At 39.0% G+C, this 24,712-nt stretch overlaps 2 protein-coding genes across 2 annotated transcripts in view; one reads left to right on the top strand and one right to left on the bottom strand.

The window, feature by feature from the left end:
- The window catches only part of LOC142107456 (phospholipase A2 inhibitor gamma subunit B-like), a 76,498-nt gene that overhangs the window by 37,853 nt on the left and 13,933 nt on the right, over positions 1–24,712 (bottom strand). The gene's annotated exons all lie outside the window — the stretch shown is intronic.
- Positions 12,368–23,703, top strand: LOC142107324 (phospholipase A2 inhibitor NAI-like). Its single transcript, XM_075190687.1, has 5 exons — positions 12,368–12,575; positions 18,060–18,176; positions 19,745–19,894; positions 21,606–21,746; positions 23,212–23,703. The coding sequence occupies exons 1-5, from the start codon at positions 12,518–12,520 to the stop codon at positions 23,331–23,333; spliced, it is 588 nt and encodes a 195-aa protein (XP_075046788.1). The 5' UTR covers positions 12,368–12,517; the 3' UTR covers positions 23,334–23,703.

Genomic DNA, 24,712 nt, shown 5'->3' on the forward strand with positions numbered 1-24,712 from the left:
TTGTGTGTGTGTGTGTATATATATATATATATATATATATATATATATATATATATATATATATATATTAGTATTCATGTAAGTTATGAGAGCCAGGTAATGGCTCAAGATTAAAGATTTAGATCTTGCTCACATAAGGATGTGCGCGAGATCCACACATCTGAGGAAATCGCTCGAGCAATATTTGGTTCAAGCTCTATAGCACAGTATATATGGTCCTTAGCGCATCAAGGGTGAGTGTTAATTAAGAGGTTCAGATGTTAATCAGAGTGATGGCTGTAGACAGACAATAAGGGAAGAGTATCCGTGTGGCTGGAGCTTCTCAACACAAAAATAGGAACAAATAATTTATTTATCTTTCTATGATCACCACAGCGGGCCTTTCCTATGTTATTGTAAATGCAGAAAATATATTGAGGTGCTGCCATTTCTGAAGCAGGAAACCTGAACATGTTTGTGTACTTCTGTGACGTAGAATATTGCATATTAATTGAGCATCTGCTCTGATCCCTGGTTATAGTAACCTTAACGATGCTGTAAACGCCAACAGTGATTACAGCGACCTAAGTAATCGGAATGTAAAGGCAGTGACATGTTAAACACTGACTTACGTTTACACACACACTGTGTCTACTTGCATATCTGTAGGGATTACAGCTATGGGTTATGATGGGCTTTTGGTCTTTTCTAGTATGATTTGTGACTTTCCTTTACTAACATTTATTTATGTAGCACCAGCATTAGAACTGGGAGGATGGATTCAGTATCATTCAGCAACAATAAACTTCATCCTCTGGTTTTTGGAGTGTCAGGAGGTGGGTAGTAAGGACTGTATAAAATTCTCTGCAAAGCTCTGCTAGTCTGTTCTTCAGGAAAACTGAATCCTGATCAGGAAGCCGCTCTTTTAGCAATCCACAGGAAGCCCCTTTGTCTTGTAACTGATTCCCTCTAGTTCTTAGATAACCAAAGCTCTGTTTACGTGTGTCCAGACTATTGATACGAGTCAGTCTGAGTAGACGTTTATTGCTGTAGCAGAGTCCAGCAGCATGGTGGAGATTTCAGGGTCAGGTCTCATTAAATGGCTTTGGGTCCCAAAAAATGCGCTGGGGAACTCTTAAATTAATAGCAACAATTATTTGAAGATAAAATGTCCTATCTAGCACACTTAACCATTTAAACACAAGCTTTACATTAGGTATTATAATAAAAAACAAGGGATTTACTAAACAATTGTACATTTCAAATCAATTTCATGTTGCTTGTGCTTCTTTTAAGATCCCCAGTCAGTAAGAGATCGACCTGTAGATAAGGATAAGAAACAAAGTAGAGCACAGATAGTGCTGTAGCTTATAACACCAGCATTCATTAAATAGATTACAACTGTGTACTTTAAAACATGATTGTTTGAGCTTCTGTGAATGTAGTTTCCCCTAAAACCTTTAGGTGGCAGTGTTTTACAAGTGTGAACAGCGAAGGTGAAGGTGCCAAGTGAGCTACTTGTACAATAATTTGTACAGATAAACTTTATTCATTGCATAGAAAAACACTTATAATATAACAAAAGTCCTTATTTGGCTGAATTATTCACTTATTGGAGTGAAGAGGTATTGCTGCTTGCAGACTAAGTTTACTTCCTGACCTAGAAAGGCAATTGGCACTGCAGAGTCAGAAGTGAAATTGCTCACGTTAGTAGATGCACTTCCAGCCGAACAGCCGACAGGAGAAGCTGGAATCACAATACAATTATATGAACCTGCTGAGGACAATCCTGACATTTCTGAAAGAAGCCGCATTGCAGAAACTAGGTGACGCCTTTAATGCTCCAATAAGGGTGGTAGAATAAACCAATAACCTAACCGCAAATTGCAAACCCCCCCCCCCCCCCCTTATAATGATGAATGTTATAGAATCTTCTCTCTACACATCACAACTTAACTTAATTTAACTCTTTACTCACCGGTAATCCTGTACCAGACAACTTTAACCTAGCCAGAAGAATAGTAGTACTTAAACAACACAAAGACCCACAATTATGATAAGCCTGTCAACCACTCTTAACTAAACTCATTGCTACCCATCTTCAAATTATTATCCCTACTTTATTGTATCCGGTTCAAACAGACTCTACTAAAGGCACAGACTCGGTACGCAACATTCGTCAAATTATATATATATATATATATATATATATGTGTGTGTGTGTGTGTGTGTGTATATATATATATATATATATATATATATATATAGAGAGAGAGAGATATGCTCAGGCTCGGTTCCTCTGTACTTTCGCGCTTTTTTGGAATCTAAACAAGGTAAAACGTCATTGTTACGTCGTCGGATCTCGGGAGTTTTGGAATATATAACTACCGCCCTCCACGTCGATCTAGCTCCATTTGAGAGAGGGACAGAGAAGGGGTAGCACAGAGTGTAGAACAGTTGGGTAGGCAGAGTTATAGAATTGAAAGAGGAGGGTGGTAGCAGTGTTCAACAAAGTAATCGGTGACATTCAGGAGAGCTCCATTGTTCCATTGCTACTCATTGCAGAAAAATACAAATAATAGTGCTTACAGGGTTGATGTAATTCTACAGTCCAATTCTACTGTGTTATTTAGGTAACACACAAAAAGGAGAGCTCTGTTGCTAATTCTCATTGTAGAAAAATACAAATACTAGTGCTGTAAGGGTTGGTGTAAATCTGCAGTCAAATTCTACTGTGTTACATAGGTAACACAAAAAGGAGAGCTGCGTTGCTAATTGTCATTGCTGAAATACAAATACTAGTCCTTGCAGATTTTTTTTCTGAATTTGCACAAAAAAGTGTACTATGTTATATACACCCAAAGAGAAGAGCTCCATTGCTATTTGTCATTGCTAGAATACAAATGCTAGTCCTTGCAGGTTTTTCTTTTGAATTTGCACAAAAAAGTGAACAGCGTTATATACACCCAAAGAGAAGAGCTCCATTGCTCCATTGCTAATTGTCATTGCTGAAATACAAATACTAGTCCTTGCAGGCTTTTCTTTTGAATTTGCAGTCAAAGTGTATGGTGTTATCAAAATGGACACAGCAGGACACAGAAGAGCAGGAGCACCAAGCAGCTGCTGCCACCAGTCATGATGATAGTAATCCCTGTACGTCATCTGTTAAAGCCTATGTACATAGTGTATTTAAGTCAGGCAAGCAAATATGTAAAAAAACACCTTTTACCATGATCAAGAAAAAAAGAGCTGTAATCCAGGCAAATTTATCTGCAGAAAAAACAAAAGTTGCCAACATGCCATTCTATACACGCAGTGGCAAATAAAGAATAAGGCCTTCACCTTTCTCTATGAGTGTAAGATCTGAAACTGTTACTGATGCATCTTCTTGTAAGGTCAGTCGTGACCAAGCAAGACCTTGTCATTCGGACTCCAAAAGTGCTGCTGAAATACTTTTACGTGTAAAAGCAGAGCTGAAAGAAAACAGTAAGACATTAGAGGAAAATGCATGGTCAGATTCAGAAATTACACCAATCCCTGAGGAGAGTCCATCCACGAGTGCTATGTGTAATCGTGACCATTCTGATAGTATACTCCTAAAGAAGGCTCCTTTTAGCATTTCTGCAGATGTGTGCCTGAACAGCTCGAGTGTAGCCAGTGATACAACTGAGGATGCCACTTTGGAATTGGAACAGGATGAGGGGGATATTTGTGTAGCCGACGAGGGCGCTAATGAGGATGTTGATGAGGATGAGGTTGTTTGTGTAAGTCCTGCACTGGTAGAACCAGTTCTGGCACGTGATAAGAAGAAGGCCATTGCCATGCCTGGGCATAAGACCAAAGAATCCACTTCTTATGTGTAGAATTATTTTTACCCAAATCCTGCCAACAGTTGTCTAGCCATTAGTAGTGAATGTAAAGCCACAATAAGTAGAGGGAGGGACCTTAACCATCTAGGAACCTCATCCATGTTACACCACTTGACACGAGTTCATGGCAAGGTGTTGGGAAAATCAGAAAGTTATGCTGAAAAAATAACAACAAGCAGTCCATCATCAGCTAGGACCGTTCTCTCGTCTACATCCCGACGCCTGCAATCTTCACCCACAACACTGTCCTCATCAATATCCTCAGTAGCAATCAGAGTTAGTCCTGCATCCAAGATGCTAAGGCTAGATTACTCCTCCACTATCCTGGATTCCTCAGAAGAATTCTTGAGTGTTAGTCCCACTGCTGCTGCTGCTGCTGCTGGGGGTGAATCTTCATCGCAGAAGCAGACCAAGAAGAATACTACTAGTAGTTTACAACAATTGCTTGTTAAACAATCGTTTGCAAGAGGAAGCAAGTATGAAAGCTGTCACCCAGTCGCAAAGCGGATCACAGATGCCATGTCGACTATGCTAGTATTATTAATGCAGCTGGTTTTAGACAAATACTTGAGGTCTTGTGTCCACGTTACCAAATTCCATTATGACACCATTTCAGTAGAAAAGCTATTCCTCACCTCTACCAGAAAGTTCTTAAAAATGTTATTATTGGGCTGCAAAATGCCATTATACCCACTGTACACTTAACCACAGATATGTGGACAAGCGGAACTGGGCAAGCTAAAGATTATATGACTGTGACAGCCCACTGTGTTGGTAATTTGCCTTCACCAGCTGAAACAGCAGCAGCATGTACCCAAGTACGTCACATTTGTCAGAGGCAGGCTACTCTGTGAATCGCCGGCTTCGCTAAGAGCCATACAGCTGACAATCTGTTATAAAAACTAAGGCATGTCACTACAACATGGCTTATCATGCTTGGACTCTTCTCAGGATGTGTAATTTCTGATAATGCCACCAATATTGTCAGAACATTACAGCTGGATGAATTCCATCACATTCCCTGTTTTGCTCACACAATAAACTTGGTGGTGCAGAGCTTTTTAAAAAATGACAGGGACGTGCAGGAGATGCTGTTTGTGGCCCGCAAAATATCTTGACATTTCCAGCATTCGGCAACAGCGTGTAGGAGATTGCAGCAGCTGCAAGAGCAATTTAATTTGCTCTGCCACCAACTGAAGCAAGAGGTGACAAGGTGGAATTCAACCCTGTATATGCTTCTGCGGATGGAGGAACAGCAAAAAGTCATCTACGCTTACTCCACAAGCCATGACATTGGGAAAAGAGGGGGATGTATTTTAGTCAAGCGTAGTGAAGAATGCTTTCCGTGTTGTGCAAGGTGCTGAAAACATTTGAAGTAGTCACCTGTGAAGTGAGTTCAGACACTGCGAGATTGAGTCAATAATTAGACTTTTGGAAAAGCAGCTTGAGAAACTGAAGGAGGAGATTAAACAAAGAAATTACACTAAGTATGTCGGACTTGTAGATCAAGTACTTTATTCGCTTCGCCAGGATCCAAGAGTTATCAAAATCTTGAAATCGGATCACTACATTTTGGTGACTGTGCTTGATCCTTGGTTTAAGAAATATGTCTTCCCTTTGTTTCCAACTGACCCAGATCTGAAGAGATGCAAGGAGCTCCTGGTGAGCAAGCTGACAGCTCAAGTGTTACGTGACAGGATGGTGTCTCCTCCTTCAGTTTCTCACTCAACTGCTGCTAGGAAATAACTTAGCTCTGATCCTACTATCAACATCCATGGTGGAGGATTATTTTCACAACAGCATATAAATGGACACATCAGACAGTTTCTTTACATACTGGGAGGAAAAAAAGGGAATTTGGAGACCCATGTACCAACTCGCTTTGTACTGCCTAAGCTGCCCACCCTCCAGTGTGTACTCAGAAAGAGTTTTTAGCACAGCCGGGAACCTTGTCAGTGATCGGCGTAGGAGGCTACTTCCTCAAAATGTGGAAAAGATGATGTTCATTAAAATGAACTTCAAGTTCCATGAGGAAGGCCTTTCCCACCAATTACATCAAAATACTGAGATTTCTGTAACGGTGGATTCCAGCGATGATGAATTAATAATATGTGAGGATGATGTACACACTGATGTGGGTGCGGATGATGCTGAGGATGATGACAACAACATAATGCCACAGTAGAGTTATTTAACAGCACTTTTACCTTAGGTGGCTTAAGGCTGTTGTTACCTTGTTTTGTGGGGGCTCAAACAAACCAAACACTTCAGCCACAAGGAGTGACAATTCCATCTTGCACCATTTTTCCTTTCAGCTAACGCTGTGTGCCAATGTTACCTACATGTGCTATATATTGTTGTGTGCCTAGCAAAAAACGTAGACACCCATTGATGATGCAGATGACTCAGCACAACATATTGACATCTGGTCTTGTCTACTGTAAAATAATTGACCAGAATTAGTGACACCTCTGCTGTAACTCAACCTAATCCTACTATCAACTATCAACATCCAAAGAATGGTGTAGGATTATTTTACATTTTTTGGAACAGTATAAAGACAACAGTTTTATTAACAAAGAACAACGTTGCTTGCAGAAGTAATGTAAGCATGGATATCTAAATAGACGTGTATATGTATTGCCTTCCACTTTGCTGCTTTTTCATCAAGTGTTTGTAATCTGCACTTTACATCAAAGGTACCTAACTAGATTATAAATTTGTGGGATTTGGGGCTGATTCGAAGATCACTGATGAACTGGCTCTTTGCTGGGAATTACAATGGCTCTTTTTATTGCATTGTCTGGCACCCTGGATTGGTGTGGGTCTGATAAAAGCACGCACCCCAGGGGGATCAGCGCTTGTTGCCATGTATTAGCTGTAGAATTACCTCACTTATCCAAGAAAAAGGTGGAGCGATCAAGTGAACCATAACTGGTTTCATGATCCAAGGACAATTCTATCTTGCCCCACCTTTCTATTCTGCCACTGCTGTGTGCCAATGTGTCCTAGATGTGCTAGGAACTGCCGTGTGTTTGAGGCATTGCTCGGTCGCTTACCATCCAGCCAGGTCGCTGCAGTATTTGTCCGAAAGTGTATGAAAATAATAATGTGACCTGTGAGGTGGTCAAAATTGACTGCAAATGACTTGAAATTACTGTTATTGAGGTTTAATTATAAAGTAGGATCACAAAAAGAGCAAAATTATGTGATTTTAGCATATTTTAGCAATTTTACTCAAAAAATACAGATCCAAAACCAAAACATGAAGCTAATCCAGTTCCAAAGCCAAAACCAAAACCAAAACCACTTCACGGGGGTCAGTGAGCATCTCTAATATATATACATATACATATATATATATATATATATATATATATATATATATATATATACATATAAATACACTATATGGACAAAAGAATTCGGACGCTTGACCATTACACCAACGATGTAGTGGGAATGTAGGGAATGTAGTGACATTGTATTCAAATACATATACTTTAATATGGAGTTGGTCCACCTTTTGCAGCGATAACAGCTTCCACTCTTTTTGGAAACCTTTCCACAAGGTGTTGGAGTGTTTCTGTGGGAATTCATGTCCAACCATTCTGTAGAGCATTTATGAGGTCAGACACTGATGTTGGACGAGAAGCCCTGGCGCAATCTCCGTTCCATTTCATCCCAAAGGTGTTCAATGGGATTGATACAGGGCTTTGTGCAGGCCAGTCAAGTTCTTCCACACTGAACTCATCAAACCATGTCTTTGTAGTCCTTGCTTTATGCAATGGGGCACAGTCATGTTGGAATAGAAAGGGGCTTTCCCAAAACTATTGCCACAAAGTTGGAAGCATAGCATTGTCCAAAATTACTTGGTATGCAGAAGCATTAAGATTGCCCTTCACTGGAGATAAGGGACCTCGCCCAAACCCTGAAAAAAAGCCCCATACCATGGGTTGGTTAAGTTTTCACGATGCTGACAAATCCAACAGCCTTGAGTCCTACACAAGAAAACCAATTTGTGAAAAATATGACTGCAATCTAAAACAGACTTACCTGAACCCCCGAATGTGCAGCTTTCCGAAGGAACCGCCATGCTGAAAGCCAGGGATTCCGACCACCCAAGACTCCGGCACATACTGACAGCAATGTGTGGACCCAGCAGGCTAAGTGTTTAAACACTTAGCCTGTGGGGTCCACACATTGCCACTTTAAATGAACATTGATGTCAGTCGCAGCGACGTTAAAGTCAAAGATACAGTAAAATGTATATACCGAGATGCTGTATGTCTATACAGCTTATGCACACTGTGAAACTCAAATAATTGGATGAAGTATACTAAATTAGTTAATATTGTTTTACTGTGCGATTACGATTAGTACGCCATGTGTTATGACACAATCGCATGGATTAATAACACACACATTTACATTTGCACTTACACTAAATAATATACATTTAATAAGGTTCCAATCCACATTTATTTATTTGTAAAATGTATTAGAGATTATTTATACATAAATGATAATAGATTAAAGGTATCTAAGGCTGATGATATAGGAAATGTATCATGTTTAGTGTCATTTTGATCTATACATTACCATGATGAATCCGCTACTATCGGCGAATCGATCGCTTCCTGCGATCACTAGTTATGGAAGAGAAAGCATTAATGTTAAAAATGATATTGTGTTTGGAATGCAAATAGATTGGTAAATACTGGTTTAGGTCAGTTCCCTTAGGCACAACATGTGCTCAGCTGTTGGAGTGAGCTGACCGGAGTAAGCTGACCTTATGTGAGGAATCCTTTGAACTGAACTATGACTAGCAGACAACTGGCACAACGTTAGCTCTGGACCAATGAAGACCTGTCTAAGTGTTATCTGTGTACATACTGACATCATCAATTTTTTGTTGTAAACTGAAGCTTCTCTGGGCCATTTTTCTCTACCTTCCTGAATGCATAACTACATGGACCTGGGCTTAGGTGAAGCGTTAGCGAAAAATGTAATATATTCAGTTTTTATACTTTCCTGCTTTATTGTAATATCTTTTGTGCGTTATGATGTCTTACTGTAAATCCTGCTATATTTTGCAATTAAATATATTTGTACATTGGAACCACAATAATTACATTCGACAATGTTTATTGGTAAGCGACAAAATGAACATAATAACACACTCTAAATAAACCCCATAATGTGTGGATTTTATTACTAATGTAGGCTATATTAGGTGTCACTAAAAACATACATGCAAAGTACCAGAAATGAAAATATACATATACCTTCTCCAAACAATATGATAACTGTAATAATATTTTTGTTTATTCTATCCCGACCACAATATCACATAAATGACACAGAACACTCAATGTAGAATCTTGTGAAATACATTTAGGTCACTTATAATAGAGCTTTGATATCAGGAGTGTACTTGTCACTGTCATGGTTAAGGTTGATATAGCGGCCGATTCGCTTTGTACTGAGATGATGGATCGTGAAGAACAAAGCTGAAGCCAATCATTTGGAGAAGGTAGAATCTTGAGGAAACGCTAAAGTCGATAAACAGGAAAATAAAAATATACTTTGAAGCACCAACAGATGGGTGCAAATCCAAACTTTGCTCACAAAAAACTTGGTAGGTGTGAACGCTTGTAAAGGCTGCATATAGAAGAAGTTCTGAGTATACAGTATGTGTTACTGTATATATGAGTGTTGTAAGTGTTGATGGTGCACGGTCACCTGGCTGGTATTGCAGTGGATCCTCACTCTCACCTGGGATTTTTATTATTTTTATTCAATTACATCAGTGTTATTTTAGCAGGATAGTTCAAAGGGGCCACAGATAGATGCCTAGGTGTCGTCATATGACATTCTGGATAGGCTAACATGGCATTATTCCTGGACAGGAATAATCGAGCTTCGACGCGCTCAAGGGTTTTGTCCCTTCCCAGATGGCCTCACGGCAGTATAGTATGGGCCAAAAATATTCTCTATCTCCTTAAGAGAGTACAGACCACCATACCTGGCTTGCTTATGCTTATTCCTCCAATAAAGTATATATTTTGGACTGGTCAGGTAGCTTATATCAACAATGGAAATTCCAACATTGGATACCCCGACATGAAGACACCAAAGGTGTATTCCCTGACAGAGTGCTAATACTGACAGCTTGAAAAACAGACGTCACACAGTTCTGATTAATAAAGATCCCGGCAGGCTACAGTGACGTTACTTTGAAGGGCCACACTATGATTCGTGCTGTTGAGTTGCTAATTGAAGAAGGCTCCGGCTGTACAATGTACTAGGCATTGTAAAGAACATTGTACAGCTGGCGCCTCCTTAAATTAGTAGCTCAACAGCAGTATTAGCACTCTGTCAGGGATACACCTTCAATGACTTCATGTCGGTATCCAATGCCGGGAGTACCATCATTGATATAATGACTGCCACCTTTTTGGACCATAAAGCCAGGGTAACAGAGCTTGGCAATATTAAAATTTGACACATACACTTACAGTGTTTTCAAATGCTTTAGACCTTGTCTTGTTCCACAATAAGATTGTCCCATAGATTGTAAGCTTGCGAGCAGGACCCTCTTACCTCTACGTATGTATGTATTACCCAGTATTTTTTTATTACTGTTTGTTCCCAATTGTACAGCGCTACGGAATCTGCTGGCTCTATATAAATAAATGTTGATGATGATGATGATGATGATGAGGTAAGGGCACCAGGGGAAGACTCAAAACATCTCCATTGATGCCAGACTTTGGTAATTTTAGTAATATTAACAGCTTTGTCATTATCATTAGTACCAGTATTAGCATTAGTATCTGTATTAGAAGTAGCTGATGGCCGGTTAACCCCTTCCCCATTATAACCTCTAGTGGGTAAATGTAACAAGCTGTGATTTCCCATTTTTTAGACATTTTCACAGGCAATGTTTGAACTCACCGATGTATGAAAGTGCGAGTTGATAGTAAACCGCCATTCTAACAATACAAGTCGCCGTATGTATGAAGCTGCGATTTTGCACATTCGCCCGAGATCACATTGAAAATCACCATAATGAACACGCTGCTTAGTAAACACATCAGCACTCCACTGTTGTCCATTCTTAACATAACAGAAGGCACAAGACAGTTCAATAATACACAATGAATGACATAATTTTTTAAAAAAAATGTAGCCCCCCTCCCTAACCAGACTAACCCTAGTGTAGCCAGCCTAAGCTGATTCTAGCACTATCGGGGGACAAAAAGCATGGGGTCCCCTCGATTTCTACTATAACCAGCACTAGGCTTTGCCAGACTGGGGCTGGTGTTCATTATGGCAGGGGTCCTCATGCTGCGGCTTCCCCTACTATAGTGCCACAAGCCTCAGGTTGGTCAGCACTGTAACTTATACCGCTTCCATACTGCCCCCCCGGCAATATCCCGGGTTTTTCAAGCTGGGTTTTTTTGCCGGGGCTCGGAGCGTCCCAGCTCAGAAACACTATTCATACTGCACCTCGGACATGGGAATTTCCCGGGTTGACCCCATTCATACTGCACATGTCTGTGCCCTGGCAATTTGTGGGAGTCATCACCAGAGCAGTTTTCATTGGCTGAAAAATGGTGATGTCATTGAAAGGTGACTGTTTTTTTTTTCTTCCACGGGCTTCCACCGAAGACATCATCCTCCAGAGACAGGCAGACAGCCAATCAGCTTGTTTTCTGTGCAACCCGGGTTGAAAAACCCGTGTTGCACCATTCATAGTGCAGGCAACCCGGGTTCGACCCGGGAATTACCCCTTGATAAATCCCGGGTTGAAGACCCGGGTTTTTAGACCCGGGATTTTTGACTTGTACCATTCATACTGCACCAAGACCCGGGTCGTTTGAGCTCGCCCCGGCAAAAACCCGGGATTTTGGTGCAGTATGAATGGGGTATAACTGATAGTGTAAAAGTTCAAATCTGCACTGTCCCTTATAAACCAATTTAGCAATTATATTTAATCAGTTTAGTGCAGGCTAGGAAATGAAATCAGATGTCTGATTGTTTGCAGATGTTACTTAAAAGCAACATTAAAAAATAATGTCCTTTTGAAAATATTAATGTTTAGTATTGAACACTGGTGTAGACTGCAGGAAAAACTAGAAGAATAAGCATGAACTGACATATATACAAGCATTTAAATTGTAATTTTACTTTTGACATATTCAGATGTTGATACCTGTGCACACTGAGACTGCCCCTACTGTCCTATGATCAATTTTCATTTCTAAGAGTGGATGATTGAACTGGCAGATAGACGTGTGTATGTGACTATGTTCATTTGTATTCTGTTTCTATTTTAGCTACTTTTGTATTAAACATAATTTTTTATTAAAAAAAAAAATATCAAACATAAAAACAACAACAACGACAACATCCTGTTGCTTGAAACAAAAGAAATCTGTGAGATTCAGTTGGGAAATTTGCTGAGGATAGGATGCTTTAAAACACTTCTCGGTGTCCTAACACTGTTTATATTGCTTTATATCTAAAGTGAATCCAAGTGGCAGCAATTGGAACACCCTTTTTTTTGTCTCCACCCACAACACTAAATTTCTGGACAGAGTCTTTAAACTTTATTTCACACTGCGCCATCATCGAATTTGTTCTATCAGCTAATTTCCACCATGAGGTTGAAGTATTTCCTGGGGTTTCTATGTATCCTATCAGCTCTATCAGCAACAGGTACGTTTGTTTGCATCAAGCGACTATTGTACACAGGGTTTGCTTTAATTTTTTAAGTAAAACAATTCTGAAGAGTTAATATTACAAATTTGTTACCAAACAGCTGTGAAGTACTTTTGCCTTCAATAGAAGCATAAGGTACAGGCTGAAAATAAATCAAAAGAAACATCTTCCTAAGCCCAGTCAAAAGCTCACAAGGGATTTATATCACATTAAAGGGCTTGTGTCATGTAATGGTACTAAAGACGTTTTTAAAACAGATTGCTGCGTTTTGACAGTGAGTGTCTACGAGTTCAGGACTTGTAGAGATTTACGCTGAGAGATCTGGCAATTATAGCGTTAAACACCCGATTCATTAAGGAAAGTAAAGCAAAAAAATTAGTAACATTGCACCTTGGAAAAACCATGTAGCATCGGAGGGGGAGCTAAGTTTAAAATGCGGGGACAGATTTATAGTTGTCCTAGATCAACTTTACATTTCAGTGTACAAATAAGCTATCAAGTATTGGTGTGCTACATGAACAAACAGCCAGTATTTAACTTATGTGCAAAATAATAAACTATGGTTGGAATGGTATCTTCCATTAAATGTAAAGGAGGACATCATTCCAAAACCCAAAAGTGATGGTTATTGTACTCCTGATGGAGTGGAATGTATTAAAATGCAGCTTTTGCAAGTCGCCGATATGCAGAGACTTTGTAGAGCAAATTTAAAACGGCAATGTCTTTAAAGGCAAAACTTGGCTTTAAAGACATTGCCGTTTTAACTTTCCCAGCATTACACAGAACCTATCTCTCCCCATATTGGCCACCTCAGTCCCCCAAGTTCTGCTCAGACCCCCAGAATTGTACAGATCCCCTAGATAGTTGAAAAAGAATGCAATGGAATAAGGTATCCCCGGAGGGGAAGTTTGAGGACAGAAGGGGCAAATCGAGTAATTTTGACCCTGTAGCACAATGACGCAAAATTGTCATTTTGTTGCAGAGGTGTGTGGCCAAAATGACACGTTCTACAGCAAAACGCGTCATGGAGGCTCCGATCCAGCCCACTTCACTACGGAGTGGGCAGCATGCGGGGGTATAGTCTTGTCTTCCTGGAGTCCGGTTAGACCTACCCGGAATTCGGGAGTCTCCCGGAAATTTCGGGGACCGTGGGTCAATGTGGTGTATACCAGCACTATCACCACCACACAATTGGACAGATATCTTAACAGACAGCACATAACTAAAGTATGTGTACATTTAATGTGTGTTAAAGCCATAGGGTTTCTCCTATGTTCACCTTTCCACAAATTAGCATTAGAGAGTGTGAACAGCCCATGTACTGTCAGGAACATTCACGGTATACACAGAATATACATGGTAGTTTATTTTCAAAGCTATATTACAGGAGCATGTCGAGAATTGCACATTTTTTTAAAGGGATAGCAAAAAATATTTTGCGCGGAATTCAGTTCGGTTTTCAGAGCACAAGATGGATTGAACAAAAGTAGCACCCACTGGAATATAGAGCAGTTAGGAGTCATTTAATGTATTTGAATTATAATATAATAAAGGGATTGTATTTTTATAATTGTTGTAATTTTCCATTGAATGTAACTAATGTGTTCTCCGTGAGCCAGCAGCTTGCATAATTATATTTTCCCATTCACTTTTTATTTGAGGCTAATGCAAGTTATCCTATGAATCCGCTGCTGAGTGAATATTTTATTTGCTCAACTCTTTCTAATGATTAACTAGAATCCAAAGTAAATAGTTTGGGCAAATGCTATAAGCAATAACATTCGATAAAGCATAAATAACAAGGTATGTAGACTCTAAAATACTCTTCGTTTGAACCATTAATAAATGATTTCTGAATTGATTCACTGAATATCAAAACTATTGACCCAAAATTCAGAAAAGCAACATGACCTGACTATAAAACATATTTATATTATGGATATGTTGTATGTTCATAATACAGAATAAGACCTTCTACGGACAATTGATACAAGAGGGAACAAGATTTGTTATATTTAAACATAGACCTTCTCAGGGATACACATTTCCTGTGTTCCACAAGACTTAGTAAATAGAATTATTGTTGCAAGTCAATATTCTTGCATAACCTCTGTGTAATACTGTCCCTGATAGGGAAAGTCCTAAACTGAGGTTAGTCACCTTCACAAAGATTTAACCCTCAATGGGAGGAATTCAATCCCCCCAGAGTATCGCCGCGGTAAACCTATTACCGATATTACTGTAAAATTTAACCTGGCATTCTGCTCACAGCTCAGGGAGCTGCCATCAAAAAGCTGGCTTTAAAACTACCATAATAACGGTATTTAAGCGCACTATTACCGTTGTTATAGTAATAGTGCACCGTCCACTTTACTGTTTACAGTAACGCGGCCAATTGAATTCCCCCCAATGTGTCACACCTAACATCTGCACTGCACTGGCTGGAGACTGTATGAATCTGCATATAAATAATTTAAATATTTAAAATTTCTCTGGAGCCCTCTTCATGCTGCTGACAGCAGTATCACGTATCACTGATCTTTGTTTCTGACCAATGGGGACACAGTATGCAGATTTGTCTGATTGCAGTACAGTTTGCTCAGAATACTGAATGAAGTGTACAATTAACAGTTTTCTGTACTATATCAGACACTACAAACTTCTAACCATACAGACCTTACTGATCTTCAGTGGATACACAGCACACATTTAACAAAATGTAACTGTTCAAAGAATATCGAGCTAAGTGCCACTTTATATATTATCGTTAGTGTAATTTGATTTCCTCATTGTTAATGTGAGGGGATCCTAAACTCTCACTGACCGACCTGACTTAAAGTAAGTTTATAATATTATGTCTCTCTCCATATCTGATAAAGGGAGAAGGTAAGTTTATAATATTATGTCTCTCTCCATATCTGATAAAGGGAGAAGGGTGCGGGAACATATTTGACATTATGAAGCCCCCTATTCTCCCCTTGTCACATATACTCCCTTCCACTTTCTCCTTGTCATGTGTGACCAATGCCTCCCCACCGTTCTCCCACCATGTTGCTACCTGGTGCAATGTTCAGGGATAAGTGACTCTGGTCTTGACTGCAGTGGAAAATACCTCCCAACTATCCCTGCAGTCAGCAAAAATTCAGCACTATGTTGACTGACCTAGGTCTGGTTTATACTATGGCAGAGAGATCCCATGATGCAGGTTTCCATAGTGCCACCAGCTTCAGATAGCTTAGTCTAGTGCTGGTATTGACAAATTCAGGGGAACCCCATCCTTTTTCCCGGTAGCAGTCTAGCCTGGCAAGACTACAGCTAGTTTAGCTTTTTTTGGTGGTTTTGCATGCCATTTAAAAAAAACTTGCACTTCAAGATCCATACTGTTGATTATCAGCAGGGGCACACGCAGGGGGGGTTTCTGGGTCTGCAGAAACCCCTCCCTTCCGCTAACTAAGTGCCCCACATAGCGGCACTGTACAGCAGCCACGGCGCTGTCAAAGAAGCGTGCGCAGCAGCTCTCTCGTGGGTTTTTGGTTTTTTTTGGGTGGGGGGGGAACACCCCCTAACAATCCTGCGTGCGCCTTTAATCAGTAGAAACATCGATCTTGCACAAGGGAGAGAGGTAGCTGTAATAGATGTGCCTCCTCGAATCAGGAGTCATGGAATATCTGCAGATCTACTTTTACCTCTGTGTAATCTTTGATGGTTCTGGGGTTATTTGCTTTCTTTTTTTCCCTGATAATTGGAATGAGTCATTGACACGTCGTTGTTCCCAGTTTTGTTCATCACATCAGGACGTCAAATTAAATACACAGAGCAAATAAATACTTGTATACAAAATGCTGTAGGTTAATATTTGTATTCTTACTGTTTGATCGCTTCTTAATATTGGTTGATGGTGTCTGACCCAGGCTGTAGCTGCTGAGTCATGTGTCTTTTTCAATATCTGAAATAATATTGGGAAATTGGCCAACTCTCACATGACTTACAGTACCACCACGACTGACAATCATTCAACCAAAATAAGCCAATCAAAATCAAATATTATTTGTCATGGTGGGAAATATTGTTAGAAGATAAATTCTATTGGCTTATGTATGCAGGCATCCTCTAATCACACGAAAGATAGACTTATCCAATTTCTCCTATAAATAAAGAAGTGTAAGTTGCTCAATCAATTTATAGGCTATAGCAGGTGCTTGAAAGGGTGGGGTTATCCTGAAAGGAACAAACACACAGAGAGCTCCCCCAGCACACTGCTATAGCCAGCAACAGATCTGCCATTTATACTGAGATCCAGAGCCTGTCGGAGAACACACCGTCAGTGTGTTCCTGTCTGGGTGTGCAGTGTCAGGTTTCTTTGATTCGGATTAAGGTACCCAACCCGAATCCTCACATATGCCCTAAATAACTAATCATAGGTTGTATTTTTATATTTTATGTTTTTTTCTGTTAGTTCTTGCGCGCATAAACAATTCCTAAATGAAATGCGTAAAAATCTGTCAACTAGAATTAATGGCCGACTTCTGGTCAGCTTTATCTCAGAAGTTGTGTTAAGCACAGTGAGATCTAATACACCCAGGCCTGCTGTCTGTACTTCTGAGACTGTCAGGTGAAGCAGGAGTCTCTCTGCTATTTTTCCCAGAAGCCACCGCTGTTCCTTGAGCTTGTACCATGGATAGTCTTCATAAACTTATAGGATGCATATGTCTCCACAGCCACTGCCTGTAGGTGTCGCTGTCTAATTAGGTGCGCACTACTATTATGCTGGTGAGGAAAAAGGTAACTGACACTAGAAGACATGGAAGATCTTGCTAGCATGGATGGACATAGGATCATGGGTGAACAGTTGTGGAGCTACACTCACTGCAAGGAGTGCGTAGGTTATGGGGCCCAGCAATGGCAGTCACTCCGCTCTTTTGAACATGCACAGGAATGGCACATAGACAGCTGGACTTCCAGAGGACAGAGTGGTGGCACCAGGATAGTAGACTGGCAACACTAGGCCTTCTCTGAAACTTTCATATGGGTACTGGCAATACCATATTCCCTTATTGTGTGAAACCTGTCTGTATACAAACATTTTCTATGATAGTCTGTGTCTCTATGGGATAAGAGGTAGTGTTATTCGAATGAAAATGTCTAATAAAATATGTATCAGATTTATGGTTGATGCACCTTTTGTTATTTTTCTTATATGTATCTTATAATATAGATTTCATTTGATTGAAATAATTGTATATGGATTGTAGCAGATTTTCCTGAACATTATGGCATAATTTTGGGTAGGTATGGAGACAATATTAACAGGTGTTTCCTGCTTTTCTAACCTACATTAAATTACATTTCTTTGACCAGTTATCTACATAATACTCATAATACACATAAGTTGTCTATGAATTGAAGCTGACTGAATTATATATAATTACATTATGAAGTACAAATATTTATTCACTTGTGTTGTTTTGTTTCTTTTCATAGGTTATTCACTTTCTTGCAAAGTGTGTACGGATATGAACTTTTTTTCCTGCGATGGCCCCAGTGAGGACTGCCCTGCCGATAGCGCTTGTGGATCCTCAATTACAATGAGAACTGAATGTATGTTCCACATGATAATTAGGACATCGCTAGAGTACATCTATTTGATAGATAAATAATTAGATTTGATATTTGAGGGTTTGATAATGGGAGAGGACAATTGACCTATATATACCAGCGGCTGCATTCCAAAAAATCAGGAGGCCCTAAGATTTCTAGGACACCCTCCTCTCCCCTAACCTCCATTAACTGTTTTAGTGCAATCTGTTCCACAGTGTTGCTTTGTGTGACAAAACGAGTTTGATAACACCTTAACCAGCCTGTACCTCGTTTCTCACAAAATGTGGATTATAGCATGTACTTTTTATAGCCATTGCTTTTGTTCTCCAGCTCAACAGAGTACAACTGCTGTGTCTAATTACTTGTGGATAAGGGGACACAGTAGCTCAATGTAAATATGGATAATGTTTAATGTGTATTGTTGATATTGTAGTGAAGCTTTTATTCATTGTCCTTAAAGTGAAGCCAGGGGGGTTATGGGTAAGGATAAGGTGGTGTCTGGGATACAGGTGAGGGGGCTAGAGCTGCATTCATTCTCCCCCCCTTTCTCTACAGGAAGCATGGAACAGTTGGGGACCCCCTTGACATCACAAAGTAGAGTAAGGGGTTCATTTCAGGAGGGATTAACTGTTATCTGATATTCGGAGGTTGGGAAGGCCAATTAGTATCCATTGTCCTCCACAGGACCTCCTGAGACATTCTGTCTGTGAAACCACATAATAGCTCATCTCCACTCCCCCTCCAACCCCCATTTTTAGCATCACTATTTCATGGTATCATGGTGTGAAACTGTGAGATTGTCACTTGGAGCTACGCACCCCTGTAACACAGCTTGGCCCACCACAAAAGTTTTAGCTGCTCTCTTGGGAGCCCGGGAGATCACTCACTATTTCAGAGGTCTTCTGGACATCTCCAAGTGTGAGTGTAGAACATGCAGCCTTTGAGGTTTATAACCAAAATGTCACTTTGCCCAACTTTTCATGATTCCCAGCTGGGGCCATGGATAACCACACTCACACCATAATCTGCCACCAGCAGGCCCCCAAGGGAGACCCATACCAAAGGACTTTGTACCCACCCCACCACCCTCTTGACACCCCTGAATTCACATTCCTAAGCAGTCCATAGCTCTTTCGGTGACAATAAGGCCATTTTACTAGAAAAAAGGGAGCATGCATTGCTTTTTGTGCCTAATTGTCCTACATTTACATGTCAAGCTGTACCCCCACATTCCACTCTAAATCATCCTATGTCTATATCTGTGAATATCTGGTTTTGTGTAAACCACATTATAGTTAACATGTCACACAGAAGTTTAACCATCTTCCATTTTAGGACTATAACATTCAATATAAATATTTTAATATTTACAGCTGCATCAATCACTACCAAGACAACCGGATGCTATCCTAAAACATTCATTAGGGGTCCCGTCAAGGGGGCACAAAACCCCTCTGACCACGGCTCAGCCCACCGCTGAACGTTATCAATTTATAACTACCTAAAAATATTCTGTTTCCTTCTTCTATAATATTTCCTCATTAGTAATGATGCACTTTATTTAATAGATGTATCAGCAGTGAATCATGAATTTACCAGGTCGTGTGTACCTAAACAACAGTGCGATAATTCGGTGAGTTTTATGATCCCTAATGGCGTGATGAGGAAGAGCACCTCTTGTTGTTTCACAGATGATTGTACCCCACCATTGCCAGCATGTAAGTATTTGCATTTCCTTTTACCTCTGTACTGAGTTAATTTTTCTTGGGCGCTTATATTTACATTGATCTTATAAAAGTTAGTAAAATAGCTCTTAATAAAGTAATGCTTTACAGAATGTTTATTAGTTTTACTTCAACTGTTTCTTTTGTACATTTTGTTAGGAAACATTTTCAAGCCAAATGTTATGACGTACTGATTTATTCTGTTTATATGGATCGAAAGTTGCATTAGGCAACAGCAGTAGTAGTTTCTTGCTTTTGGAAGTATATATCCTAACCAGGGGCCTGATTCATCAAGGATCTTAACTTAAGAAACTTCTTATTTAAGTCTCTTGGACAAAACCATGTTACAATGCAAAGGGTACAAATTAGTATTCTGTTTTGCACATAAGTTAAATACTGACTGTTTTTTCATGTAGCACACAAATACTTGATAGCTTATTTGTACACTGAAATTTAAAGTTGATATTTGTGTGCTACATGGAAAAACAGTCAGTATTTAACTTATGTGCAAAACAGAATACTAATTTGCACCCTTTGCATTGTAACATGGTTTTGTCTAGGAGACTTAAATAAGAAGTTTCTTAAGTTAAGATCCTTAACGAATCAGGCCCCGGGTTCTCTAAAAAAATGAATATGCTAAGTCTAGCCTTTTTTTTTAGAGATACAATGGATTATAATTTAAATATATACACAAAGAAACAGGAGCTCACCCAAATTTCTGCACAGAGGTCCCTCTCAAGCTACGAATCTGGGTACTGCAAACAACAATTACTAGTGCACTATGATGGATCAAGAACAGATACACCATTATAGATATATATATATCCCTTGGCGCAGATGTAAATACATATGTTTATTGCAAAAAATACAATTATTTTTGGCAGTATTAGTTTGTGTGAGGTTTATCCTTTACATATTGGTTTCCGGATTACGCTTTCATAGCTCTGAATATATTTTCACAATCAATGAACTTTCTACATTGACTCTCAATATATGCGGATTATTCTAATGTAAATGTATTTTTACTGTTTATCATTATTTAACATAAGCAATTCTGTTTTTTTTTATTAAGGTTGCAACCTTTTCAAGTTTGTTAATTAATTTTATTTATTGTAATAAACATGTATTTACATCTGCACCAAGCAATATATATTTATCTATTGTCTATTTGAAGGAGTGGGACTTCCCTTCTTTATTTCTTTATCCCTACGGCAGCATTAAGGCTCTTTCTTATATAGGGAGCGCAGATCACTATTATCTGTATCAGATACACCATTATATTTATTAAAAATTACTCAAAGCCAACTAATTACAGCTGAAGACAATATTATCAAGTATCATGTAGAAAATCGTTTGTCATTGAGTCCTTTTTTAATCATGCTTTAATAAAGATATTACTTTAAACGCCCCTCTTTCTGATTCATTGTGATACTCTTGAGATCCCATAACCCCGAATAATGGATTGTGGCTTTCAGATAAATGTCTTTGACAGCTATTTTATTCAAACAGCACAGCAAATAAAAGTCCTGTACAGAAGTTTAGCTACTTCAATTATAGATTTAGGGAAGGGAAGGGAAGGGAAGGGAAGGTATTGCCTTATTTAGGTGTAACTTGTTTTTGTCCTCTTAACCACATTTTCACAATATTTAGTATAAATGTAGGTGGAAGACATTACTTAGTGAACGATTATTTTCCTGATTTACAGTTCTTGCTGATGGCTATCAGCCAAATGGAGTGACCTGCCCAACTTGTATGTCTGCTACATCTACCTGGTGTAACTCTGAGGACACCATGCAATGTGCTGGAAGTGAAAATATGTGTCTTCTCCAAACTACTAGAACTTATGGTAATTGTAACAACACTTTACTATTATTATTACTATAATTTATTATTACTTTTTGAGCTGGTTAAAAGCTCATTTATTTACATAGTATCAAATTGCAATAACCTATTGGAAGAATTCTAACAACATGTTTAAATATGTAATAAAATATTTTTGATGATAACTATTCTAAGGGCTTTTGCCAGACAGTAGTGGCCAACAACTGCACTTTGGGAATATAATTATTTTTAAGACACAGTAGTTGGTTGACACCCTCAACTGTCCATAAGGGTCAGCCTGAATTTTTTTGGTGATCTGCCCTAATGTTGCCATGCAGCCAAAGCCCGATCCTCCCAGCACTGCATCACTTAGTCTGGTCTGGAAGATCTAATCATTAGGTCTCCTGCCCAAGCTTGCATCAAAGGCTTTGTCACCAGACTCTAGTACCAGCTCTGAGTTAAATTTTATTCTAGTAAGTTGTAAGACAGAGACACGGCTCTTAACCTGGCAGCAGTGGAAGCTGGAGCTCACTGAGCTCTGCTACGGAGGTTGGCCTCCTGGAAATTTCAGGAGGCAACACTTCTTCCAGGCTTATTAGAACCATTCCAGAGATGTCAGGAGGGCCTCTGACACTGTTGTTCACCAGTTCTAGGACATGACAGACTAACATCAAGACTTCCTGAACCCCACTAGAACAGTGTCTTAGTATATTTTTAACTATTCTTCTACACCCAGTAAATATGCTCTCAACTAGTTCTTGGAACACCATTTTAAGTTACCTTTATGTCTTGCAAAATGTTGGAGAGGCTCAATAACATTATCTTTACCAAAGACCCACATAAGCCTTAAAGCATCTCTGTCTGTCACAGTCTTTCTTCCTAAGATCTTTCTAACTTCTATTAACTTCTTTCAACAGCAATGATAAAAATATTTTTCAAACTGATAGGAACCTTGGGCCCCAGTACATCCATTTCTTGGGGTCCCCATATCAAGGCTGCACGAACAACCTTGGCAAACTCTGGCGCTACGTAATATTGGTCCTCATGTTAACTGTTTACCAGCTATAAACCAACTCAGATGGGCCAAGTGATGGAAAGATGGGTGGAACTATGGCCCTTGGAACCATGGTCAGTCACCCATCCACTCCACCATAATCTTCCACTTCTGGACTCCAACAGAAGCCAGGTTCTCTTACCAACCGCCTTATCTTGACTGTCATGGTCACTTGTCATCAATTATTGGTCCTGCATGTCACTCTGATTACAGCCCCTCTTCCATTGTTTTCACTATTTAAAACAGGTAGATTATGTTTATCCAAAAATAGTATTGTCCTGGACATGTACCTGTTTTGTCTAGTCATGATTACATGCATACATAATCCATTAGTACCATTTATCTCATTTAGCTAGGACTGCATAAAACACTTTAACATACTTATGTTAAATAAGTAGTATGAATTCTGTAATGATATTTCTTTGTTTTCTTGCAGCACCTGTAAGACAATCTTTAGCTGTTCGTGGATGTGCCACTGAAAGTATGTGTTCCTTGGGCACACAGTATTTGAATATTGGGAACCTGAAATCGAAATTGAAATTTAAATGTGTTGGTTGAATTGTTGGCCTACACAGCAGTCTCCTCGTTTGTATTACTGCCGCATTTTCAGTACTTAAACTTATGCATTCTACTTAAAAATTGCAGTGACTCTATAATCATATACAGGCTATGGTTCCAAAAATGTAAACATATTGATATAATTTTTTTCCTACAATTGTTTAAAATGTATAATGCTTCTAAAATGTGAATATGTATTGATTACTGATGAATGATGTGATGTATTAACAAAGATTCTATTTTGATATTATAGCTAAATAGAAAATGAACTTTAGCATGGGGTAGCCAAAATCAGAATTCACAACCAAGGTTAAATTCACAGAATGATTGTTAAGCTTGAAAGTGGTGGTATTGTGGTACTGATTATGCCAATTAAATAAAAATAAAACTGAATAAATCTATTATAAAAATATAATAATGTTGTGAATACTTACTACAAAAGGCCCTTCTGACAACTATGGAATGGTTCTAATAAGCCTGGAAGAAGTGTTGCATCTTGAAACTTTCAGGTGGCCTAGTCATCAAATATATCAATATCTTACAAAACAGTATTCATTTTAGACCATACATTATTCATGAAAAAAGTGGGACAAAGATCAAGATGTACATTTCTGCTCTCTATATACTAGGTTTTGAAAATACAGGAAGCTTCTTTCCATCCTCTTTCTTTTTTGCATTGAAATTTTCTCAACAAGTGATTATACTGCTCATAATATACCCAGCCCAATCCTTGTAGACTGGAACCCAAAAGTCCCTCCATTATGTAACAATCCATCACAAAATACGGATGTGTGGCAGGCTGATCGTTCTCTATTCTCTCATAAAAAGGTCTGTGACTTCCTGACTTTTGTTACGTCAGTAGTATGTTATAAAGTAAAGATTCTCCAATGCAATCACTGTGGTTCCAAATCACATAAGTTTTATTTGCAAAGTATTACAAGACAAAGTATAAACTTGCGCTCTGGTTTCCAAAGTAAGAGATGAACAATTTATATACTGTACAGTTGTAAAAAGCATCACAAACATACACAGTTACAGTATTAAGGTCTTCATTCATAGGTCGATGGGTCATGATCTCCCAAGAACTCACCATGCCATTGGTTGATACCTATGGTCATTGTTCCATGAGATTGCCAGGTGTCCTTCCTCAGGCTCACGCCACTAGACCTGTATAAACCGATTCCTTCATGACATCTCTGGACTTGCTATCTGGTGTATGAATACATCACACCGGAAACTTTCTCATGCAATTGTGAACAAAATGATACCAAGCATGTAATTTAAATGTTTGAAACATTAATTAGCCTCTTTACCACTTTATATTTTTATGTTAAAAGATAGAAAACATGTTAAACATATTTATATGTTGTGATAATAAT

The sequence above is a fragment of the Mixophyes fleayi genome, chromosome 11 (genome assembly GCF_038048845.1).
Source record: "Mixophyes fleayi isolate aMixFle1 chromosome 11, aMixFle1.hap1, whole genome shotgun sequence".
Classification (NCBI taxonomy): domain Eukaryota; kingdom Metazoa; phylum Chordata; class Amphibia; order Anura; family Limnodynastidae; genus Mixophyes; species Mixophyes fleayi.

Bases quoted from the DNA above. Each gene is read 5' to 3' on its own strand.
- LOC142107324 (XM_075190687.1), top strand. From the start codon at position 12,518: ATGAGGTTGAAGTATTTCCTGGGGTTTCTATGTATCCTATCAGCTCTA. The intron at 12,576-18,059 runs GTACGTTTGTTT...TTCTTTTCATAG, and splicing joins ATCAGCTCTATCAGCAACAG to GTTATTCACTTTCTTGCAAA. The intron at 21,747-23,211 runs GTAATTGTAACA...GTTTTCTTGCAG, and splicing joins CCAAACTACTAGAACTTATG to CACCTGTAAGACAATCTTTA.